The sequence below is a fragment of the Terrapene carolina genome, unplaced genomic scaffold (assembly GCF_002925995.2).
Source record: "Terrapene carolina triunguis isolate 2854851 unplaced genomic scaffold, T_m_triunguis-2.0 Scaffold714, whole genome shotgun sequence".
Lineage (NCBI taxonomy): Eukaryota > Metazoa > Chordata > Testudines > Emydidae > Terrapene > Terrapene triunguis.
The window spans coordinates 21,743,786-21,764,563 of NW_020665065.1; the positions used below are offsets into that span (position 1 = coordinate 21,743,786).

The window sequence follows — 20,778 nt, forward strand, 5'->3', positions numbered from 1 at the left end:
GAGCACCCACCGGCAGCCCCCCTATCAGCACCTCTCCCTCCCTCCCAGTGTCTATCGCCTGCCATGGATCAGCTGTTTCGCGATGTCAGGAGGTGCTGGGGGGAGAGAGGAGGAGCGAGGGCGCAGCGCACTCAGGGGAGGGGGCAGAACTGGGCAGGGAAGAGGCAGGGCGAGGGCAGGAAGAGGTGAGGTGGGGGTGGAAAGAAGCAGGGCCGGGGTGGGGCATTGGGGGAAGGGGTGGAGTGGGGGCGGAGCCAGGGGGGAGCATCCCCCAGCAGATTAGAAACTCGGCGCCTATGCGAGGGGGCCCAAAACTGGACGCAATATTCCAGATGTGGCCTCACCAGTGCCAAATAGATGTGAATAATCACTTCCCTTGATCTGCTGGCAATGCTCATTTCATTCAGATGTAGGGCTTGTATATGCAGGGAAACGTACTGGTGGAACCACAGTCGTATAATTATAGCACTATAGCTACACTGGTCTAGCCCCCCATGTGTCCACTTTATTCTGGAATAAAAGACACTTTATTCTGGCATAATTACTCATCTTAACTACATAAAAATTCACTTTTATTCCAGAACAGAGTGTCCATCTGGGGTTTGTACTGGCATAGCTATAGTGTTAGAATTATTCCACTACAGTTCTTCCAGTCAGTTTCCCCAGAAAGACAAACCCGTAATAATTTTACATACATACCTCTAATCTCTCTCGTAGTTCCCTATAATTGATTCAGATCCACCTCAGAAAATAGCTATAGGCAATGTATTTATACTGCACCTGGGTTCAAACTCCTCTACAGGCTAGTTAGCTTGTGGTATCCACATAGGTCAATCCTCACACCACCACTCATTTCATGCCAACATGCAAATATCACTCTTGATTAAATGCCAGGAATTTTAGCTACCTGCAAGATCATGATTTGGAAGCAATATTGCAGAAGTGCCGGCTGAGATAGGGCCTGTTGTGCTAAGCACTGTACCTAGGAGCCCCAGCCGTGGACTGGGACCCCATTACGCTAGGCACTGTACAGACACAGAACAGAGACAGTCCCTGCCTGCAGCGCTTACAGTCTGAACAGACAATGCAGGCTGAGGGTGGGAGACAGCAAGTTTCATTACTACCATTTCACCGATGGGGAACTGGGCTCCGGAGAGACTAAGTGACTTGCCCAAGATCATACAGAGAGCGTGTGGTAGAGACTTGGAGCTCCTGAGCCCCATGCATTAACCCCAAGAACAGCCTTCCTCTTCTTTCCATAATTTAAAGTCATATCATTATAATTCCAGTGGTTCCTCTGTGGCTACACAAAGATCCAGTACTGAAATGGAGCTCTAAGCTATAAAGACAGAGGCAGCCATTTGGGGTCCTTAGCGCACAGGGCTGGGAAACCTAGGTCCTAACCCTGGCTTTAACATTGATTTATGACCCCAAACTGCTCCTACAAAAGTTGATGACAAAACCTACCCTGACTTCAGTGGGAGTGGGCCAGGACCCTCAATCTGTGACCTTGGGAGAGTCACTTAGCCTCCATGCCTCAGTTTCTCTATCTGTAAAACTGGATGAAAGGTAGCATGGAAGAGAAGCACTGTATCAAAGCTGACCAGGAGCGAGGTGTCCTGAGCAGAGAGCCCCTTATAGTCTAGTAACAATTAATTTAAATTCAATTAAAAAATGGCAGCCACGACCAAATAAACAGCTTGCCACATGGTTTAATTGAAGGCCGCAGGCCCCTCCTCTCCTGCCCCAGCTTCACCCAGCTCTAGGGTTGCCAGGTGTCCGGTTTTCGACTGGGCGTTTAAAGTCCGGTCGGCGGCGCAGCTAGGCTAAGGCAGGCTCCCTACCTGCCGTGGCTCCGCACGGCTCCCAGAAGCACCGGCATGTCCCCCCTCCGGCTCCTACGCGTAGGGGCAGCCAGGGACTGTGTGCGCTGCCCCCGCCCCAAGCGCCGGCTCCTCAGCCTGGAGCACCCTCCTGCACCCCAAACCCCTCATCCCCAGCCCCACCCCAGAGCCTGCACCCCCAGCCAGAGCCCTCACCCCCCCCTGCACCCCAACCCTGTGCCCCAGCCCTGATCCCCCCCACCCTCCAAACCCCTTGGTCCCAGCCACTCCCCCCTGCACTCCAATCCCCTGCCCTAGCCCTGATCCCCTTCCCTCTGAACCCCTCGATCCCAGCCTGGAGCACCTAAACCCCTCATCCTCAGCCCCACCCCAGAGCCTGCACCCTCAGTCAGAGCTCTCATCCTCCCCACACCTCAACCCACTGCCCTAGCCCAGAGCCCCCTCCCACACTCTGAACCCCTCATTTCTGGCCCCACCCCAGAACCCACAACTGCAGCCCAGAGCCCATACCCCCTTTCACACCCCAACCCCCTGTCTCAGTCCAGAGCCCCCTCCCATACTCCGGACCCCTCAGCTCCACCCCCCAGCCGAGAGTCCCCTCCTGCACACCAAACCCCGTATCCCTGGCCCCACCCCAGAGCCCGCAGCCCCAGCCAGAGCCCTCACCCCCTCCCGCACCTGAGCCCCCTGAGCCAGCCTGGTACAATGAGCGAGCGAGTGAGGGTGGGGAGAGCAAGCAACAGGGGGAGGGATGGAGTGGGTGGTGGCGAGGCCTCGGAGTAGGGTTGGGCCCTCGGAGGAGGGGCAGGAGCAGGGCAAGGGTGTTCAGTTTTGTGCGAGTAGAATGTTGGCAACCCTACCCAGCTCTGCCCCTTTGAAGAAGGAGGCAAGCCTTCTTAGCTCGCCTGGGGTCCCTGACTGGCTACTGCCTCCTCCTGACCCTTCTAACAGCTGGACAATCAAGCTGTGGTTCTGTCCGGTCAGAGCCTGGGGGCTGATCTACACAATCCAGTTAGGTCAGCTTAGCTACATCGCTCAGTGCTGTGATAAATGTTACACCCTGTGCAATGTAATTAAGTGTCTACACTACAGCACTGCAGCTGTGCTGCTGTAGCCTTTCTAGTGTAGACATGGCTTGTCTAGGCGGTGCTTGGAAGTCTAACATCACTGAACGCCCCTCTTTCCCAGGTGACTCTCCTCCTTTGGGTGGGTGTGTCAGGGCAGCAATGCCTCCAGCAGGGAGCAGAGAAGGCTGGCACACCCCATCACACACTGTTTGTTCTAAGTTATCATTTCACTCTGTTTTGGAGGCAGTATTTGAACACTGAAACAGGGTGCAAAACTGTATTCAAGAGTCAGGAGCATGTAACTGATGCCTTCTGATTCAACTCTGAAATTCAAATCAGCTACTTGAGGATTTTCCCTCTGTGACCCCAATCCTGCAAGCTCTGCTGAGGGCTGACCCCTTTTGACTTCACTGGAGCTTCGTAAGGGTCAGCCCCCACAGGCCAGCTTGCAGACTTGGGATCTGTGACAGCAACAAGCACCCACAGTCCCTATGATTGTTTGGTGGGTTTGGCCTGCTTGCCCTGAAACATTCTTGTATCATAAATCAGAAACCTGGAATATCCCCAGCTTCATTTCCAGCTGTGTTTTCCTTTGATCTCTAAACATTTCCCTCCTATACCCTGATTCTAGCATTCACAGGGTTTCAGAGAGGTGGATTCAATTAACTTCACAGTTGTAACTGACACTCAGATGAAATGTAGGAGTATATTACTCTAGATTGGTGTTAGCCAATTCATAAATGTACACAGCCTTGCTGAGGCCTGTGTTTATCAGTGTTTTGAATGCAGACTGCTGTAGGGAGAGCACCAGTCCCTGACTGAGGAATTAAAACCCAGGTGCAATATCCTGCAGGATAGTTCAAGAGGCTAAGTGGCAGCAGCTGCTTGTTAGAAAGAATGAGCAAGGTCAGCTGTGGCAGGGGTTGTGTTTGAATGTTCTGTTTAATATAGAAGAGGAGTGTTTGTGGGACATGTGGAAAGGGAGGAAGAAGTGTCTCAAAACAGGACCAGTAGATAGTTGTCAGATGAGAATTTTCTGGTTAACCCCTTAGCTGCTAGTCCTGGAGCTGTATCTCAGTACCACTGTTTGTCCAATTGGCTGTGATTCCTTCCTGCACTGGGGAAATGTATTTCAGTTCCACAGCCAAGAATGCTGCTCAGCACTCAGGGTAATAGGGTTTTACAGACTGAGGAGAGTCTTGGAGCTTGGGTGTTTGTGGCATTGCTGTAGCACAAGGCAAGTGGAACAGTGCGCTGGCTTGGCAGTAGGGTTGCCAACTCTCCTGGTATCATGCTCTATCTCCCGGAGGCTACTACAGCCAAACTAGGAGATTTTAGGCGCTAACAGTCCAGCGGTGCAGCGGGGCTAAGGCAGGCTCCCTACCTGCCTTGGCTCCATGCCGCTTCCAGAAGCGGCTGACATGTCCCTGTGGCCCCTGGGGGGCAGGGGGTCTCTATGTGCTGCCTCACCCTAAGTGCTGATTCCACAGCTCCCGTTGGCTGGGAACTGCCGCCAATTGGCGCTGCAGGGGCATTGCTTGAGGGCAGAGGCAGGGGCATTGCTTGAGGGCAGAGGCAGCGGCATGCGGAGATCCCCTGCCCCCTCCACCCCCCTAGGAGCTGCTGCCAGAGGGATGTGCCAGTTGCTTTCGGGATCCACCCAAGGTAAGTGCTGCCTGGCCAGAGCCTGCACCCCTCACCTGCTCCCAACCCAGAGCCCACACCCAAACTCCTTCCCAGAGCCTGACCCTTCACCCTCTCCTGCACCCCAACTCCTTCCCAGAGCCTGCACCCCAATCCCCTGCCCTAGCCTGGTGAAAGTGAGTGAGAGTGGGGGGGAGCGAGTGATGGAGGGAGGGGAGATGGAGTGAGCGGGGGGTGGGGTGTCTGGGGAAGGGGCAGGGCAGGGGGTGGGACAAGGATGGTTTGGTTTGTGCCATTAGACTGTTGGCAGCACTACTTGGCAGTCTAGTGCCAACACAGCTTGTGTTGTCAGGGCCATGGGTTGAGGGCAGGGAGGAGGTGAAGTCAGTGATTTGATTGCCCTCTGCCTTACAGCTCATGGAGACAGCTGGCCAAAGTGCAGGTGAAACCCTAACAAATTGGAAGGTAGCATTTCACCCTCTTTTGGCCCAGGCAGATGGGATACCCATGTATGGGCAGTGGAGACTCAGGCTTCCTGTGCTGCTGTGGAGCACGCTCTCCCCTTCCCCATCCCTTCTCTGGGGCCTGAGCGACTTCACCCTGAGTATCTGCTTGTGGGGAAGAGGTAAGAATTCTGTAGAGGGAATCAGACTTTCAATTAGACTTGTATGGAAATATAGCTTGGGGCAGTGGGGGTTTCAGCTCATGGCCTTGGGGCCTTCTGGAGGGAGCTGGGTTTTTTCCTTGCACCCTCCAAGGCAGATTCTCTATCCTGCTAAGGCCTCGTTACAGGGCTCTGGTGGAGTAAAGGGGTTGGAATCATCCTCCAAGGGGACTCTCCCACTGCCATAGATCTGCCTTGTCCCAGGCTCTAGCATAAGGGGCACCTTTGGGGCAGGCCAGGGGTGAGAAGGAGGCATGGGCAGAACACACGGTGCTCCAAATATTATCTGGTTCTTGGGGAAGCAGAGCTAAGTTGGAGCAGCCTCAGGGCTGCTCTAACATATGCTGGAGGCTATGCTGACCTGCAGATAGGCCCAAGTAGGAGGAATGCAAAGAAGGCATAAGGCGCTCTTTGTCTCCCACAGTTCATGCACTTAGGCCTCTCAGTCGTGCCTGGAGCCTGAACAAACCCAAAGACCTCACTCAGGACTCCAGAGTTTTGCATGGCCTCCTCTCAGAGTGAAACCACTGCTCTGAACCTTGTTCACAGGGACTCAGTTTCCACGAATCCCTGTCCAGGCTCCTAAACCCGAGCTGAGTTTGTGGTGTCCTTACAAGAGATCCTGTCCTAGTCCCCTGTGGTTCATATCCTGATTTCCCACAAAAACCATTCAGTAATAAGTTACTGGCTTGCCTGCCACTCGCCTGCTGTGACCTCAGTCATGATGCATTTCCAGTTCCCTCAAAAGGCAGCACTCTCATTGCGTCTGGCTAGAGACTGAACTGTAAAACCTAGATACTGAAGATGCTCAGATCCAGGGTTTGGGGCTGGACACATTGCTAATTTTGGCAGGGCCAATTTAGAACCATTCAGAGACTGCAGCAGTCTGGAGGCCTCTAAATAGAGGTATGGATGGGGACCACATGGGGCAAGAGTTTAAATGGGGGAGCCAACATAAGGGTACCGGGATTTGACCCTAAAGCTGGAGCCAGGGCACAGCTTACTCCATTTAGGAAGGCTTGAGGCAAAGGCAGGGGTGGCTTGGCTGGGGGACTGGGTGCTGCTTGGGTAGCAGCTAGATTTGGAAGACAACAGTTGCAGACCTTGCCTGGTGGGGGGTGGTGGAGTTGGAGAAGTTGGGCAGAAGTGGAAGGACCCCCTCCTGGCTGGTTCAGTGGAATCCAGTGCACTACCCCAGTTTCAGACCCCCCTGGGGGTGGTCCCTCAAAGCTGAGACAATCCAGCCAGCTGGACATCTTGTCATCCTAGGCACAGGTGCAAGCTCCAGACTGGCATGGCACACTTAGCATGTGTGACTACATGGAAAGGTCCAGCATGTGAAAGAAACGATTATTTCTTGATATATCATTTGGATGATGATGGCTGCGAGAACCATCTGCTTCTCTGGCCAACCCCTCTGCCTGTCCCTCACTCTCCTCTCTGGAGAGCAGCCCTGGTGTGTTAGATAAGCAGGAGGGACACAGCAGGTTAGAGATGGAGTTGGGGTAGGGTGGAGCTAACAATGAGAAAAGGAGGCTGGCCTCTGAAAGTTTTGAACAATCCGTTGGCTCCTGCTGTGGAATGCAGCTTTACAAACGCAGGCAGACTTTATTTTACTTCCTGTTCTCTGACTTGCTCCCTGATCCTGTGTTTTGAAACGTGCATGTCTGATGTTCCCAGGCTGAGCTAGGCAGTCCCTCTCTGCACAGGAGTCTTTCTTCCCATTGAAAGAGAAAGTTTACTTAAGGCTCAGAGGAGGGCTTCAGAGGAGACATGGGGGCGGTTGGTTTGGCCTGTGGGTGGGCTGACTTTCTTGTGCCTTTTTTGAGTTTCTTCAGATTATAAATTGTTCAGTAACTTTATATCTCAATCACTTGGATTCAGCACAAAGGAGGACTTACAACCTGGCTGGGCAGATGTCCCAGCCAAAGCCTCTCTCGCTCCCTCAGGTGCCATTCCACTTCGACTCTCTGGGAAGGATCTGCGGAACTGATCCAGGGAGAAAGGGGAGGTTGCCCTGATTAACCTTGTTCAGAGACTTACCTGGTAACACTTGGACAGATGGCTCCGGAATCACCAGCTTCTTAGTCTGAGCAAAGATCACAGGAGATGGGGATCCAGCCACCAAGGGCTGAGCTGATGTCTGAGTTGCCCTGTTTGCAAAGCAGTGTCTGGCTGGCTGGTGCCTTTAAATGTTCCTTGCCATGGAGACGCTAAGGGAATCTGTTCTCCATTTGACGTTTCAGATGTCCACCTACAGGCGGGCGACGCTGGATGAGGAAGATCTGGTAGACTCGATCGGGGAAGGAGAAGTTTACCCTAATGGAATCCAGGTAGGCGATCCAGTCCATGACACTCCACTTTGAAAGCAATGTGACTGTAGGGTCATTCCAGACACATCCCTCTCTCCCTCAGTGATTGTCCTGCCACCCTACCATGAGCAAGGGGATGTGTACGGCCCTTGCACCTTGCTGATAGGAAGGAACTCTCTCCTCCAGTGATGCAGGAGGTCAGAATGGGCCCACTGTGCCCTCCTCTGCCTTGTGACCCTGGAAGCCCCATTCACCCCACCCTCAGGAGTAGGTGCTTCTCTCTCTAGGCTGCTTCCTTGACTGCATGCACCTGGCCTGCTCTCCCAGGGCTGTAGCACAGCTAGGGAAAAGTGCCTGCCTGTTTACACTTCGCTGAGGCCAGAGCCTGGCCTTCTGCTATGCAGAGACCTGGCCAGGTGGGTTAGAGCTCTGCACCTGAGACAGCCCAGGCTGGAGACATGCTGGGACTCGCTGAATCTGAGCCCAGGCAAAGTCTGACCGAGGAACACTTTCAACAGGCAGTTTTTGCTTTTGGGATTTGCCCTGGCAAATATTCTCTTAAACACTCCATTGCCCCAGGGCTGTGTCTGACAGCAGTCAGGAGCCTTAGGGCTTGTCTACACTACCCACCGGATCAGCAGGCAGTGATCGATCCAGCGGGGGTTGATTTATCGCGTCTAGTATAGACACGATAAATCGACCACTGAGCGCTCTCCCATCGACTCCGGTACTCCACCAGAACAAGGAGCGCAAGCAGAGTTGATGGGAGAGCGTTAGCTGTCGACTTACCGCAGTGAAGACACCACGGTAAGTAGATCTAATTACGTTAACTTCAGCTATGCTATTCACATAGCTGAAGTTGAGTATCTTAGATCGATCCCGCGCAGTAGTGTAGACAAGCCCTTAGACACAGTGACTTCAACACAAACACTTGGGGGCTAACTCTAGCCTTGGTGTGACTCCACCAATGTCTGTGGTGTTACAAATAGGGCTGCCCTGCCAGGCCACCTAGGGAGAGGCTGTGAGGAGAGCAAGCCAGAGGGGTGGTGATGTGAGAACTCCTAGAAACCCTTATCGGTCTGCCCCCTCTGTGCACAGTGCACACCTCCTAGGGCCAAAGCTTTGACCTGACATGTGCCTGGTGCAGCCCAGCTGATGCGCAGTGAGGTTCAGAGCAGAGCCTAGTCCATGGTGAGATGAGCAGCAGTGTGTGTGCTTTGTGCCTGCTTGCTTTCCTGAGCTGTCTCACCTACCCTCAGTTAACGCCACACCATCAGCCGGGTCCCCAGCCAATGGAAGGACTGGATTAGCCCCAAAGTAAACCCTGTTTCATCCTGCCTGATCACTGTCTACAGGCACCAAGGCAGGAAGGAGTTTTCTGATGCCGGAGGGCTCTCTAACCGCACCGAGAAAGGCATAATAATATCCAGTGACTGAAAGTAGAAGCCAGCAAAGTTCACGCTGAAATCAGATGTAAACTTTTAATAGTGAAGGTAATTAACCATCAGCATAACTTGCCAAGGGATGCGGTGAGTCCTCCGTCACTTGGAGGCTTTGACTCCTGATTGGATGTTTTTATTACAGAGATACTTTAGCCCAACCACAGATCACACTGCAACACCGGAATCACTGGGTGAAATTCTACAGCCTGGGCTCTGCAGGAGGTCAGACTAGATGATCATGTCAGTCCTTTCTGGCCTGAAAAATTATGAAAATAAGGCATTAATGTTAATGACCTGATAAAGGTCTAAAGGATCTTTCCTAAGAAGGAAAAAGTCCTGTGTTTGCTTGAGTGAACCCAGTATGGTCTCCCTTTTAGCTTGCGCTATGATGCTGTCCTCGCTGACTTTCCTGATCCCTTGAAATAAACTGAGTCAGCAACTGCACACCAAGGTCTTAAACTGGCAAGCAAACCCCTCTCACGTCTGCCCTGTGTTTCCCAGGCTGGGCCCGATGGGATCTTGCCGAACTCCACCACTTTATACACCACCCCTCTTCACTCCAAGCCCTGAATCTCCTTCAGACAAAGGAATAGTCAACAGACACTACAGGTCTGAGCTGAGCTGTGAGTATGACACTTACAGAGCCCTGGCTGATGCCAGGAGCTAGTGGAGCATTTCTGAGTCCAGTAGAGTCTGGGAGCTGCAGGAAGTGCTGCTGGTGATTCAGTGTGCAGGGCTCTGCATCAGTCCTGAACTGATGCTGCAGCAGGTGCAAGGGCGCTGTGATGCTGGAGGAACAATTCTGACCATGGTCATCCTTGCAGGTGTCAGCCTTATCTATCAAAGGGACTCATAACTCCCACCACTGTACTATCCGAGCACTTCCCAGTCTTGAATGTGTTTATCCTCACACACCCCTGTGAGGTAGGGCAGCACAGAGATTTGCCCAAGGTGTAACCGTGCCGCAGTGGGTCGCAACTGAGGATGCCAAATTCAGGACAAACTGCTGAGAAATAGGGCAGATACACCCCAAGATTGGTAGTTCTTCTTCCATAAGATATACCAAGTCAGCAACAAAAGTAAACTTCTGTTTCACCACACTGGCTAACAAGAAATCATAAAAGCAGTTTCCTTAGGCATTCCAGTTCTTATATCACCATCACTGGATTTAAAGGTGAGTGGTTCTTTACAAACAGTCTCATCAAATAAAAGGTTCTCCTGATCCCAAAGGACTAGCCACACACCCAGGTTAATATAGAACTTCGATCTTACCCAAAAATGATGCTGATGCCAATCCTTTAGCATCTAAAGGTTTATTCATAAGAAAGAAAGGTGAGAGTTAAAGGAATCAAATCCATACAATAAATGCAAAGTTCTTTGGTTCGGGCTTGTAGCAGTGATGGAATAAACTACTGGCTTAAGTCAAGTCTCTGGCTGCTTCCAAATCATTGGAAGGTCCTCAGTCCACTGGTTAGAATGCTCCCATTAGTATAAGTTCATAGTCCAGAGGCTGGAGCAGAAAAGAGGCAAATGGAGGGTTTCCACAGCCTCTGATATGTTCTGCCATGTTTCAAACCCAACTAATTGAGGCGCTGTGGCAATCAAGCCTCAGAAAGACCATGCTGGTTCTGTGTGAACTAAGAATCGCTGCCTCCGAGCGTGTAAAATAGCATCTCTAAGTTAGGTTGTGACTCTCTCTCCACTGAGCCTCAACCTTATCTCCCTTCTGATGTGTGCAGATGCTAGGCAGGATGTTCTGTCAGTTCCAGGAGTTCAACATCGTATGGAAAAATTGCTCCACCTCCACACAGTAAATCATCTTAAACTGTATCATGCCTTACAAAGCCTGGGTGTGGCAGGGTTGCTGTATCTAAGCAGCCATAAAGTCTGTCTTTAGGAGCTATCTGAAGGCAGATCTGCTGGAAACAGCTTTATTCAAATCTATGCAGAAGATTTACATTAACTGCAGCATAAACATTATGTTGTGCACATACTGGTTTGATCGCCTATTCTGGGCCACTTACCTGTGAAGTAACTCAATTCAGTCAGCACACAATGGTGGCAGAGACTACAGAGCATTTTCATGTATTAATAACTTCCAGTTAAAAAGGATGTAGCTCCTAGCACTGTGAAAATACAGCACTAATTAGTGACAATCGGGAGCAACTGAGCATGCAGTGTGAGAGACCTGCACAGCTGGACTCTGTGTAAGACCTGCAGATAGCCAGATGCTCCAAACCCCTCTGTAATACGTTAAGCAATATCCTAATATTCCAAGGAATATGATAGTAAATCTTTCTCTGATTCAGAACCGATGAGGCCAGGTTACAATGCCTGGGGACAACTACTTGTGACTTTTAAAAATGACCCATCTTATCAAAGGAGATAGTGGAAGAGAACTGGAATACTAATACGAGAAAAGTGCTAGTAGTATAAGGAAAAGGAATTCCTTAGCCTCTGTGGGTGCATTTATGCTGCAATTAAACTGTGGCTGGCCTGAGTCAGCTGACTTGTGCATGCGGAGCTCAGGCTGCAGGGCTGTAAAATTGCTGTGAAGACATTCGGGCTCGGGTTACAGCCTGGACTCCGGGATCCCATGAGAAGAAAGGGTCAGCTGACCCGGGCCATCCATGGCTGTGCTGCGGGTCTTTTATTCCAGTGTAGACATATCCTGGGATGCCTTGTCAGCTCTTCTCTTGATCCTGCTTTTAGGTAGCACTTTGCATCCCAAAGTATTTTCCAGCCTATAAAATCCAATCCTGCTCCCATTCAAGTCCATGGCAAAATTCCCTCCATGTTTTTTTAACATCCACATAATGCGGAAATATCTTCATCCAAAAGTGCACCTACCTCTGGAGTGGAACGCAGCAGTCATCAAACTTAGAACAGGAGGCAAAGTATTCTGTATCCAACAGAAACTTCCAGGGGGAGAATTTAAGCTGGCAGAAAGTTACTAGCACTTGACAAATACAACAAAAAGGTGTGAACATTTTTTAAATAAAAACACTGGGCCAGATCCCCATCTGGTGTAAACTGGCACAGCTCCATTGAAGCCAGCCAGAAATATGGATCGGTAATGTTAATTGTATACACAATCCTTATTGGCACGTTAAGCTTTCTTTGATTGTTTGCAAGAAAGTCTAAGTCTCATGAATATCCTCAAATGTGTTTGCACTAGAGATTATAATTATTTCTTGCTTGTATTATCGTATCACCGAGGAGCCCCAGTCATGACCCAGGATTCTGTAGTGCTAGGGGCTGTACAGAGACAGAACAAAAGCTCCAAGTGCCACCATCTTGGATTTCTCCCCACATCCCTTCCATTAGTTTGTCATTTCAGACAGGGAGTAGAAATAACCTCATGTGACTTCATGCTCTACAGATACCTTTAAAGTGTCAATTGAACAAAAACTTGTAAAAATTGGTCTGCTTGCAAGTTACCTGCAAATGGGGAAGAGGCTCAATTAACTGGAAACTTTTTTCCAGTAAATAGCCCAGCGCTGTTAACTTCCCATTTGTAGTTAGGCCATGATACCAGAGTTAATACCTGATCCTCAGGATTCTAAGCCCTCCACAACAGGAATTGTATGTGTGTCTCTGTACAGCACCGAGCACAGTGGGGCCTTGATCCTGACTGAGGCCTTTGAATGTTCCGATACTTGTGAGAGCCCTCCTGCAGTACAGCATCCCCTAGCACTGTGAGGGGCCCAAGGTGAGCACTAGCTCCAGGAGAAGGGTCTGCCATGTCCCCCCTCCCACCCATGCCTGATCCACAGAGGTTCCGAGTCTGTTACAGTCCCTAAGAGCCTGGCCTTTTAGCTCAAACTATAGAGATTTATGCTTCTAGTTCTGGAGGTCCCTGGTTCAATCCTGGTGTGTCAGCCAAGCTGGCAGCCAATGACACCTCCTGTAGCACTTGGGCATCTCAATCTCTGGCCAAGGGTTAACCAGGCCTTGCATAGTTTTTGTAATCTCTATTGAGATTGCAGCCTAAGATGGCATGACTGTGTTTCTTGATACTGTTGTGCTAGGTTTCACTGGTGCATTATGTGTGGCTATTCTTGTTACCTTTTATTGGCCTCTCTTGTGTTCTGCTTCAGCAGTGTTTCTCTGGCTGCCACCTCACTCTCATCAGTGGCTGGCACTGTTCCTTGGGTACTAGTGTTGTCTGACCTTTTCTCCTGCCCATCCCTCTGAATGCAGCTCTCCTGTTCCCATGCCCTTGCCTGCAGAGTTTGTTCCTGTTGATAGGTGAGGGTGGACCATGCAGATATTGCTGCAACTAAATCTTTATCCCTTCCTGAAAGGAGATTAATCTCAGTCTAGTTCCTCCAAAACACTGAAGAATGGAGAACCTCTTTGAAAAGGGACTGTGTAGGAACTTAGACTTCCCATTGTGCCAGTGAATTTCTGCAGCTGCCAGGCTCCCGGGCAGAAAGCAAGCTGACTTTCATCTGCTGCCAGGAGCTGTAACCTTGGGTGTCTTGCTGCTGCTATCTACGGTATCTGTGCTATGCACATCAACTGCTAGGCAGTGCTCTGAATCCTTGGTTCTGAGTCAGAGATGCATAACTTTTGTTGTCCACACTCTGAAGCTTATTCCTTGCTGCATCTCTGAGGCATGCACACTGCAAAGGACGGTGGCCTGACTGCTTAGCAGGAGCTCAGCTGTACAATAGGTCAGTGCAAAGATCTTTCACCAGTGGCCAACTCCTGTCTGAATGGAAAGGGGATGACCTATCTAACTGAGGAGACACGCTAATGCACATCAAAGATACAACATACCTCTAACTCTGCGCTGAGTAAGGGGCTCTGCAGCTAAAGGCCAGTCTTCTAGAGAACTTGCATATCTTTCACCTGCTTCCCGCCCTGTCCTCTCCAAACTCTTAGCTGAAAAACAGGAAGGTATTCTTCTCTCGGAATAATCAAATCTGGCTGGAGTCCTGCCTCAGGCACTTGGCGAAAAGCCAGCATATTCCAGTACCATGAACATGCATGGCGTTTTACAAGGGTCCCTGCCCTGATGGGCTCTCAGTCCAAGCTAAGAGATGATGTAGAGAGGGAAAGGAAGACCGGGCTTGCCACAATAAAATCACATGGCTGCTTTGATTAAATGATGCAGGAGTTGGTATGCTTCAAAATTTTTTTTGCTTGTAATGTCTCTTCGTTGGTGTTCAAAATCTGTTGGGGCGGGGGGAAGGGAGAGCCTCTTGCAGGGCTGCAGTTAAGGTCCTGGTGTCACTTGCTATGCAAAATGCTATATAACCTTATCCACAGGTGGAGACTGGACACTGCTCTGTTCCAGTGCAGCAATTCTCCATTCCTAACTGCTACACACGGCACTGCATGGCTGTGGAGGCTAGCCACAGCCACACACAAGGTGGAGTTAAATTTGACAATACATCAATTTAGGGTAAAAATATTAGAGGGATTGTGTAATTATGCTAACAACAAGCATTAGAAATCCTGAGTGAAAGCTGAGTTTAGATTTCTTTTAAGTGTAGCTTTAATTAGGATTTTCTTTAGCTTGAGTTGGGTTAATTATAACATCCCTGTAATGTTTTACCCTTCAGTTACTGATACATACACGCAATTAGTTACAGGTCTGGTGCATCTTACGCGCATTCAACATACGCGATTTCAACTTTACACGGTCGGCAAAAACAAAAACCCCAAAAAAGAGAAAAATAACAATTTCAATACTATACCTGTAGTGCGGGCGATTCCGCCCGCCATTGAACTCAATGGAATTTTGACTATACGAGGTTTTCGCTTTACGCGCTAACCGTGGAACGGAACCGCCATGTAAGACGAGACAGACCTGTATTGTATTGTGGTGGCGCTTAGCAGCCCGAGCCACAGACCAGGACTCCATGGTGCTCGGAGCTGTACAAATACAGAACAAAAAGAGCTGACTGTAAATACACTACATAGGATGCACACACTCAGCCTTCATCCCATCTTAAGGTGGTTCTTGGGCTTTGTGGCCTGGGAATTTCCTGGGTGTTTTTTTAATTATTAAAAATGTTCTACACACTAACACTGAACAGAAAGCAGACTTCCCATTGGCTATGTGCCATTTCCGATGGGCTGACGCTACATACTGCCAACCTTAATAGTGCTTAAATGATTGAACTAAGGCCAGATTCAGCAGTGCACCAAAGCAGTACTGAGTAGCCAGTTTACCTGGGTTTATCCCTGCCTTGCATTGCCTGAGCAACACCCAGCAGCCAGAATGTACAGGGGAGTTTGGTCCTTAATTTGCCAGTGATTGATGGGCTTAGGGGGCTGTGTTAGGCCTGGTCTACGCTAACCCCCCAAGTCGAAGTAAGGTACGCAACTTCAGCTACGTGAATAACGTAGCTGAAGTCGACATACCTTACTTCAAACTTACCGTGGTTCAGACGCGGTCCACACGCGGCAGGCAGGCTCCCCCGTCGACTCCGCGGTACTCCTCTCGCCGAGCTGGAGTACCGCAGTCGACGGCGAGCACTTCCTGGTTCGACTGGTCCAGACCAGACGCGATAAGTCGAACCCAGAACTTCGATCCCCAGCCGCCGAACTAGCGGCTGGGTGTAGACCAGCCCTTTGTGAGGCTGGTGCTATGTGAAGAGGGGGCAGGGCAAGCCCAGTCTCTGAGTCCCATTGGCTTTGTGCTTTAAGTTTTCCTGCTACACTCCTACCTCACTTTCCCTGGCAGTGCTGACTCAATTCCCAGTAGAGCTGAGGCAGCAGTGCCAGGCAGGGCCAGCTCAACCTATTAGGCAACCTAGGCGGTCCTGTCAGGGGGTGGGGAGCGGTTGGATACATGTGGGAGTCCCGGGGGTCTGTCTGGGGGCAGGGGTGTGGATAAGGGTTGGGGCAGTCAGGAGACGGGTAGGGTCCTGGGGGGGAGGCAGGGGACAAGGAACAGGGAGGCTTAGATAGGGGGTGGGGTCCTGGGGGGCAGTTAGGGGCAGGGGTCCCAGAAGGGGGTAGTCAGGGGACAAGGAGCAGGGGGGGTTGGGGGTTCTGAGGGGGGCAGTCAGGGGGTGGGAAGTAGGAGGGAGTGGATGGGGGCAGGGCTAGGGCGGGTTCCCTGGGTGCACATCCTAATGAAATGTGCTGCGCATGCCTATGGTAGAGGACACTGCCTATGCTAACGGGAGGGGGTCTCTGTCACTGTAGTTAATCCACCTCCCCAAGAGGCAGTAGCTAGGTGGACTGAAGAATTCTTGTCTCAACTTAGCTCTGTCTACGCCGGAGGTTAGGTTGGCTTAATTATGTCGCTCAGGGGGTTGGATTTTTCATGCCCCTGAACAATGTAGCTGGGTCAACCTAATTTTGTAGTGTAGACCAGGCCTAAGTGCTGTATGCTGGGGGAGAATACACCGCACAGAGATTGAATTCCTGCTTCAAGGCAAAATTCTGCTCAACCCTAACGATGGAGTTGCAACCAGTGCCTCCATGATGTATGCGCCCTGGGATATTCAAGATAGCAAAGTTCTTAGAGGGACCCTTGGGGAGCCATATTTGCTAGAGGATGCCCTTCTCCTTGCTACTAATCTCACCTTGGAGTGAAATTTTCAGCTTCCAAAATCTGAGTTAGGACCTCAAGAGTGCTCAACATTCCCCTGAAGTCAATGGGAATCTTGCCAGATTGGAGCAGAGTCAGGCCAGGACTGAACGCTCTTGGGATTCCCACCAATAACATGCTTTTTCACCATTTACGCTGTCTGCTATTGTTGCATTTTACCCAGCTTGAGCCATGAAGTCGATTGTTTGGCTCCCCTTTCTGGCTCTCGGGCACCAGAATGCAGTACAGCTGGTGGCTTCTGATCTGGAAACCACTTCCCTCTCTGGGCCTCAATTTCCCCATCTGCAAAATGAGGACAATGACACTTGCTTTCCTTTGGAAAGTTCTTGGAAATCTGTGGATGAAAAATGCCCTAGGAGAGCTAAGTATCTCCCTCCAGTTCCTCCTCATTTTTATTTAATGGTAGTAAAAACACAAACTCCTGTTCACATTAGGTTTTATGAAACTTACTTTTTTGTTCACAGCAAATATTCTGGATCTAAACTACTTGATATTGTCCAAGTGAGAGCATAAGCTACTAGCTAAACCCTGTAGATACTCAGTTATCCAATCCTCCTCCATTCTCCACAAGCACCTCATGCATAGTTAGGGATATAAACCTTTTGTGCAACAACCTTTGTCGTACTTAAGGAGCAAGTCAGAATTGTGATTGAGCCAGTTCCTCTGCAGTTCTCCATGCTGTGTGTCAAAGTTAGACTCAGGACTCACAGTTTGTCAGACCACTCTGTTTTATTAGCACAGCACTCTGCTAATACATTCAGATAATGTGAGCCCCCATGCAAGACCCAAACAGTCTTATTTATACAGATAAAAGGGCGTGAACTAAACAAAGGGACAAAGAGAGCAAAATTGTAAAAATTTACCTGGGGCACAACATGCATATCCTACTTCCTTACTAACTCTTATCGATCTAAGGCTAATACTTCACCAATCGCCCTTAAGTGGAGCAATTGTTCTATCTTAATGTCTGCTTTCCTGACACCTGGATCGCAGCATTTCTCATTTCTACTTAAAGGCACATACAGCATTCTTTAATTCATTCTACTTCTTTAATATAATTCATTTCACTTTCACAATCCCTTCCTTTGGTCAAGCTTATGCAAAGACTAACAATTACTGGGTTCTACATATTAATCGTTCTTTATCTCTTCGTTCATCAGTGATATTTAACATCATTATATTAGCACTCTGTTTTGGGGCAGTCACCTGGGTGGCATACCTTACACAATTCTGGATACAACAGGAGATTAACTGAAAACATACAAAAATCATTAGGATTCTAAACAGGATAGTCAGGGCTTCCTGAAACAACCAGTTTTCTATGCCGGAGAAATTGAATAGGTTACTTAGCCACTTCCATAAAGAACTCAGCTCTTCATGGGGAAGATAATGCGTTTTGTTTTAAGTGGCTAGCGTGTTCTATTACCTCATTGGTGTCGTCAGGTATGAACACACAACATTCTTTTCCAATGAGAGCACAAGTCCCTCCTTTGGCCGCCAGCACTATGTCCAATGCCTGATGGTTTTGGAGGGCCATCTGTCGGATCGCCCCTGTTTCTTTGGCCAGGGTTTTTAAACTCTCTCCGGTTTCATTTGCCATTATTTCAACTACTGCTTGTAACCTCAGGAGCCTTTTTGCATGGTGTATTACTCCCCCAAGTGGGATAAGGGAACCGCCAATGGTCTCTTCCCAGGTTAAGGGGCTTATGTTATTTACATACCATTGGGCATCTGGTAAGTCCCTTCTTCTTCGCCTGAAATTACGGAGGTGTTCTTGTGGGAAGGACCCTAGCACTCGGAATTGTGGGAAGAGTCGGGCGGGATAACAGATACCTGATCAGTTAGCTGGTAATGCAGTATAAGCTTTGGTCCTACAAACCCAATGATGGCCTATTAAGGCTGGGAAGGGTTGGTTGCACACATTTGTCACAGAGGAGTGGTGTTATTTGCATGGCATTGAAAGATTGTATTGTTTTCAATAAGATTACTGTAGGGGGAACATGAGATTGATTTTTCTGTTTGATCCCAGGTCGAGAAAAAAATTCATATCCCTATACCTGGCCCGCCACTCTTTAGTTTTCTTCGAATAATCCCATACACCATTGGCCACAATATGCTGAAGTCAACGGCTTTTTCCCAGATCCAGCCCTGTCCCATTACACACCCAACACGAATGACCTTTTCCCTCCACCACACTTATCCATTTAGATACATTTATTTCCACCGCTTCCCAAGTGTCATTATTGTTCCATGTTTTGTTAAACAGACGAGGTCCTCCAGTGAGGTCTGGGGAATTGAGTGGGATTGCCAGGACAGGAACACCAGTTTGAGAGTGGGCTGGGATGTGGCTGCAGACCCAGCATTTAGAAATATTAAGGGTCTGAGCTATCCACACTTGCTGCTGGATAAAAGAATTGTCATCGTCGATTCCCAGGACCTTAAGACACCAGCAGCCGAGGAACAGGTGCCACCAGAGGTGCATGTTGGAGGCAAGGCCCTTCTGGTTCTGACAACCTCAACTGAGGGAACCACAGTCACGGTTTTACGTCCACCAGGCAGCAGGCGCTAGGCTCGCTACTGCTGCTTTTTGGGCCTTGCTTTAGGTCATCATCTGCTTCTGGCAACCTTTACGAGAGCGTAGATGGTAAGGTATTGCAGGCTGTTCCTCTACGTCTTCTTCTGGAGTCAAAATTGACTCTGCGTGGTCCTGAGGTGATTGGTTTGCTGGGGGTGGTGCCTTCTTACACTGCGAAGCATGTATCCACGCTGCGATGCCAGACAGTTTAACAGCCGTCTGGGTAGTAAGCAGTACCTGATGATTCTTTGATGTCCTTTAAGTCTCTTTACTTCTTCTTCCTTGACTCTGGCTATAACAATGGCCTTCACACCTTATCTTTTCCTGATGCATACATTCCTCATTCACACAAACAGATTGAGAATACAAACAGTAGTATTTTATATTGAGCAAAAAGGCATTACAAATTAAACCTTGCTAAGTTTTACAATCAATAACCAAGACAATTTACATTGAGACCCAGGCCTTTAATGTTCCTCTAATCTACTTAACGCAGACACAATAGAGAATCCTGTTTCTTACTTACTAAACCTTAAAACAAAGAAATGTATATTTAACTAGAGTGCCTACTTTGTAATACATATAGGAAACCATAGTAGACATTATAACTTATTCTAAAACAAAAGGGTGACCATAATCAGTCATAAGGATTGTTCTGGTCTGTCATTCCTTTCTGCTATTCAAAAAGGGTGGCTGACAGGATGAAATCAAATCATACATTAATTCTCATAGTACATTATAAAATCCAGCTCCTACATATCCCCCTTTTCTCTTTTGACACTAAGATTATTAATTGCCAGTGTCACTTCTTATTTAGTTCGCGTAATAGAAAATACTGGGAGGTGATTTGGGCCTGTGGCTCTAGCTTTGCATACATTTGTTTTATCCAACAGCACATTTCAAACATTCCAATTAAACACATACAATTTAAAACCAAAACCAATTAGGGTTAGTAACATTAGTATGCCATTAGTTGTGGGAGACCATTCAGAAAATGTTATACCAATGGTAAGCTGTTACGTCTTTCTGCAGTGGCAATTCTTAACATGATGCCACTTGCATGTATAATATGAATGGTTCAGTTTCCCACATTGCCTTTTTATTTGTTTTAGGAACTATATTACCTTTTTTAAACACAGTACTTACATTACATTTACATTTGTCTATTGGAAGGTTGCTAACACTTCCATTCTTTTAAAACACTTTTTTCCCAAGAATTAACACATACACATAGCCCATTATACAGTACTTTGGTCTCATTATTCATTTTATTCCACATACAGGTTCCTAGTGAGATGTCTTTACTACAGGGCTGTGGAGCAATAGACATGGATAAGCATACCCACTGTTCAGTCATTAAATCCATGAGGTGGTGTACCTCAGTTTTTCCTCTACAGCAGACCAAGTTTACAATGTCTTTCCTGCTGTGTTAAGCTTGGTTTGTTCACAGGTAATAGCTGAAAAGCATCATTACCATAAAAAGAACAGGAGTACTTGTGGCACCTTAGAGACTAACAAATTTATAAAAAAGAGTGTGTGACACAGTCTCTCAGCATAGTCTGTGTGATATGTAGATTGTAATGGATTTTTTACCTTTAGTCCTTTTGGTATGATGTCCATCTGCTAACACGGACATGGCTGCTACTCTGAAACC

At 48.8% G+C, this 20,778-nt stretch overlaps 1 protein-coding gene across 4 annotated transcripts in view; it reads left to right on the top strand.

Moving 5' to 3' along the window:
- The window catches only part of ECE1 (endothelin converting enzyme 1), a 160,008-nt gene that overhangs the window by 99,522 nt on the left and 39,708 nt on the right, over window positions 1–20,778 (top strand). For 3 of the 4 annotated variants that reach the window (XM_026660062.2, XM_026660060.1, XM_026660061.1), the window contains exon 2: window positions 7,466–7,552. In XM_026660062.2, the coding sequence (XP_026515847.1) occupies window positions 7,466–7,552 (87 nt within the window). Of the gene's footprint in view, window positions 1–7,423; window positions 7,553–20,778 lie in introns of those variants that run through there. The other variant, XM_026660059.1, reaches the window with a different exon arrangement.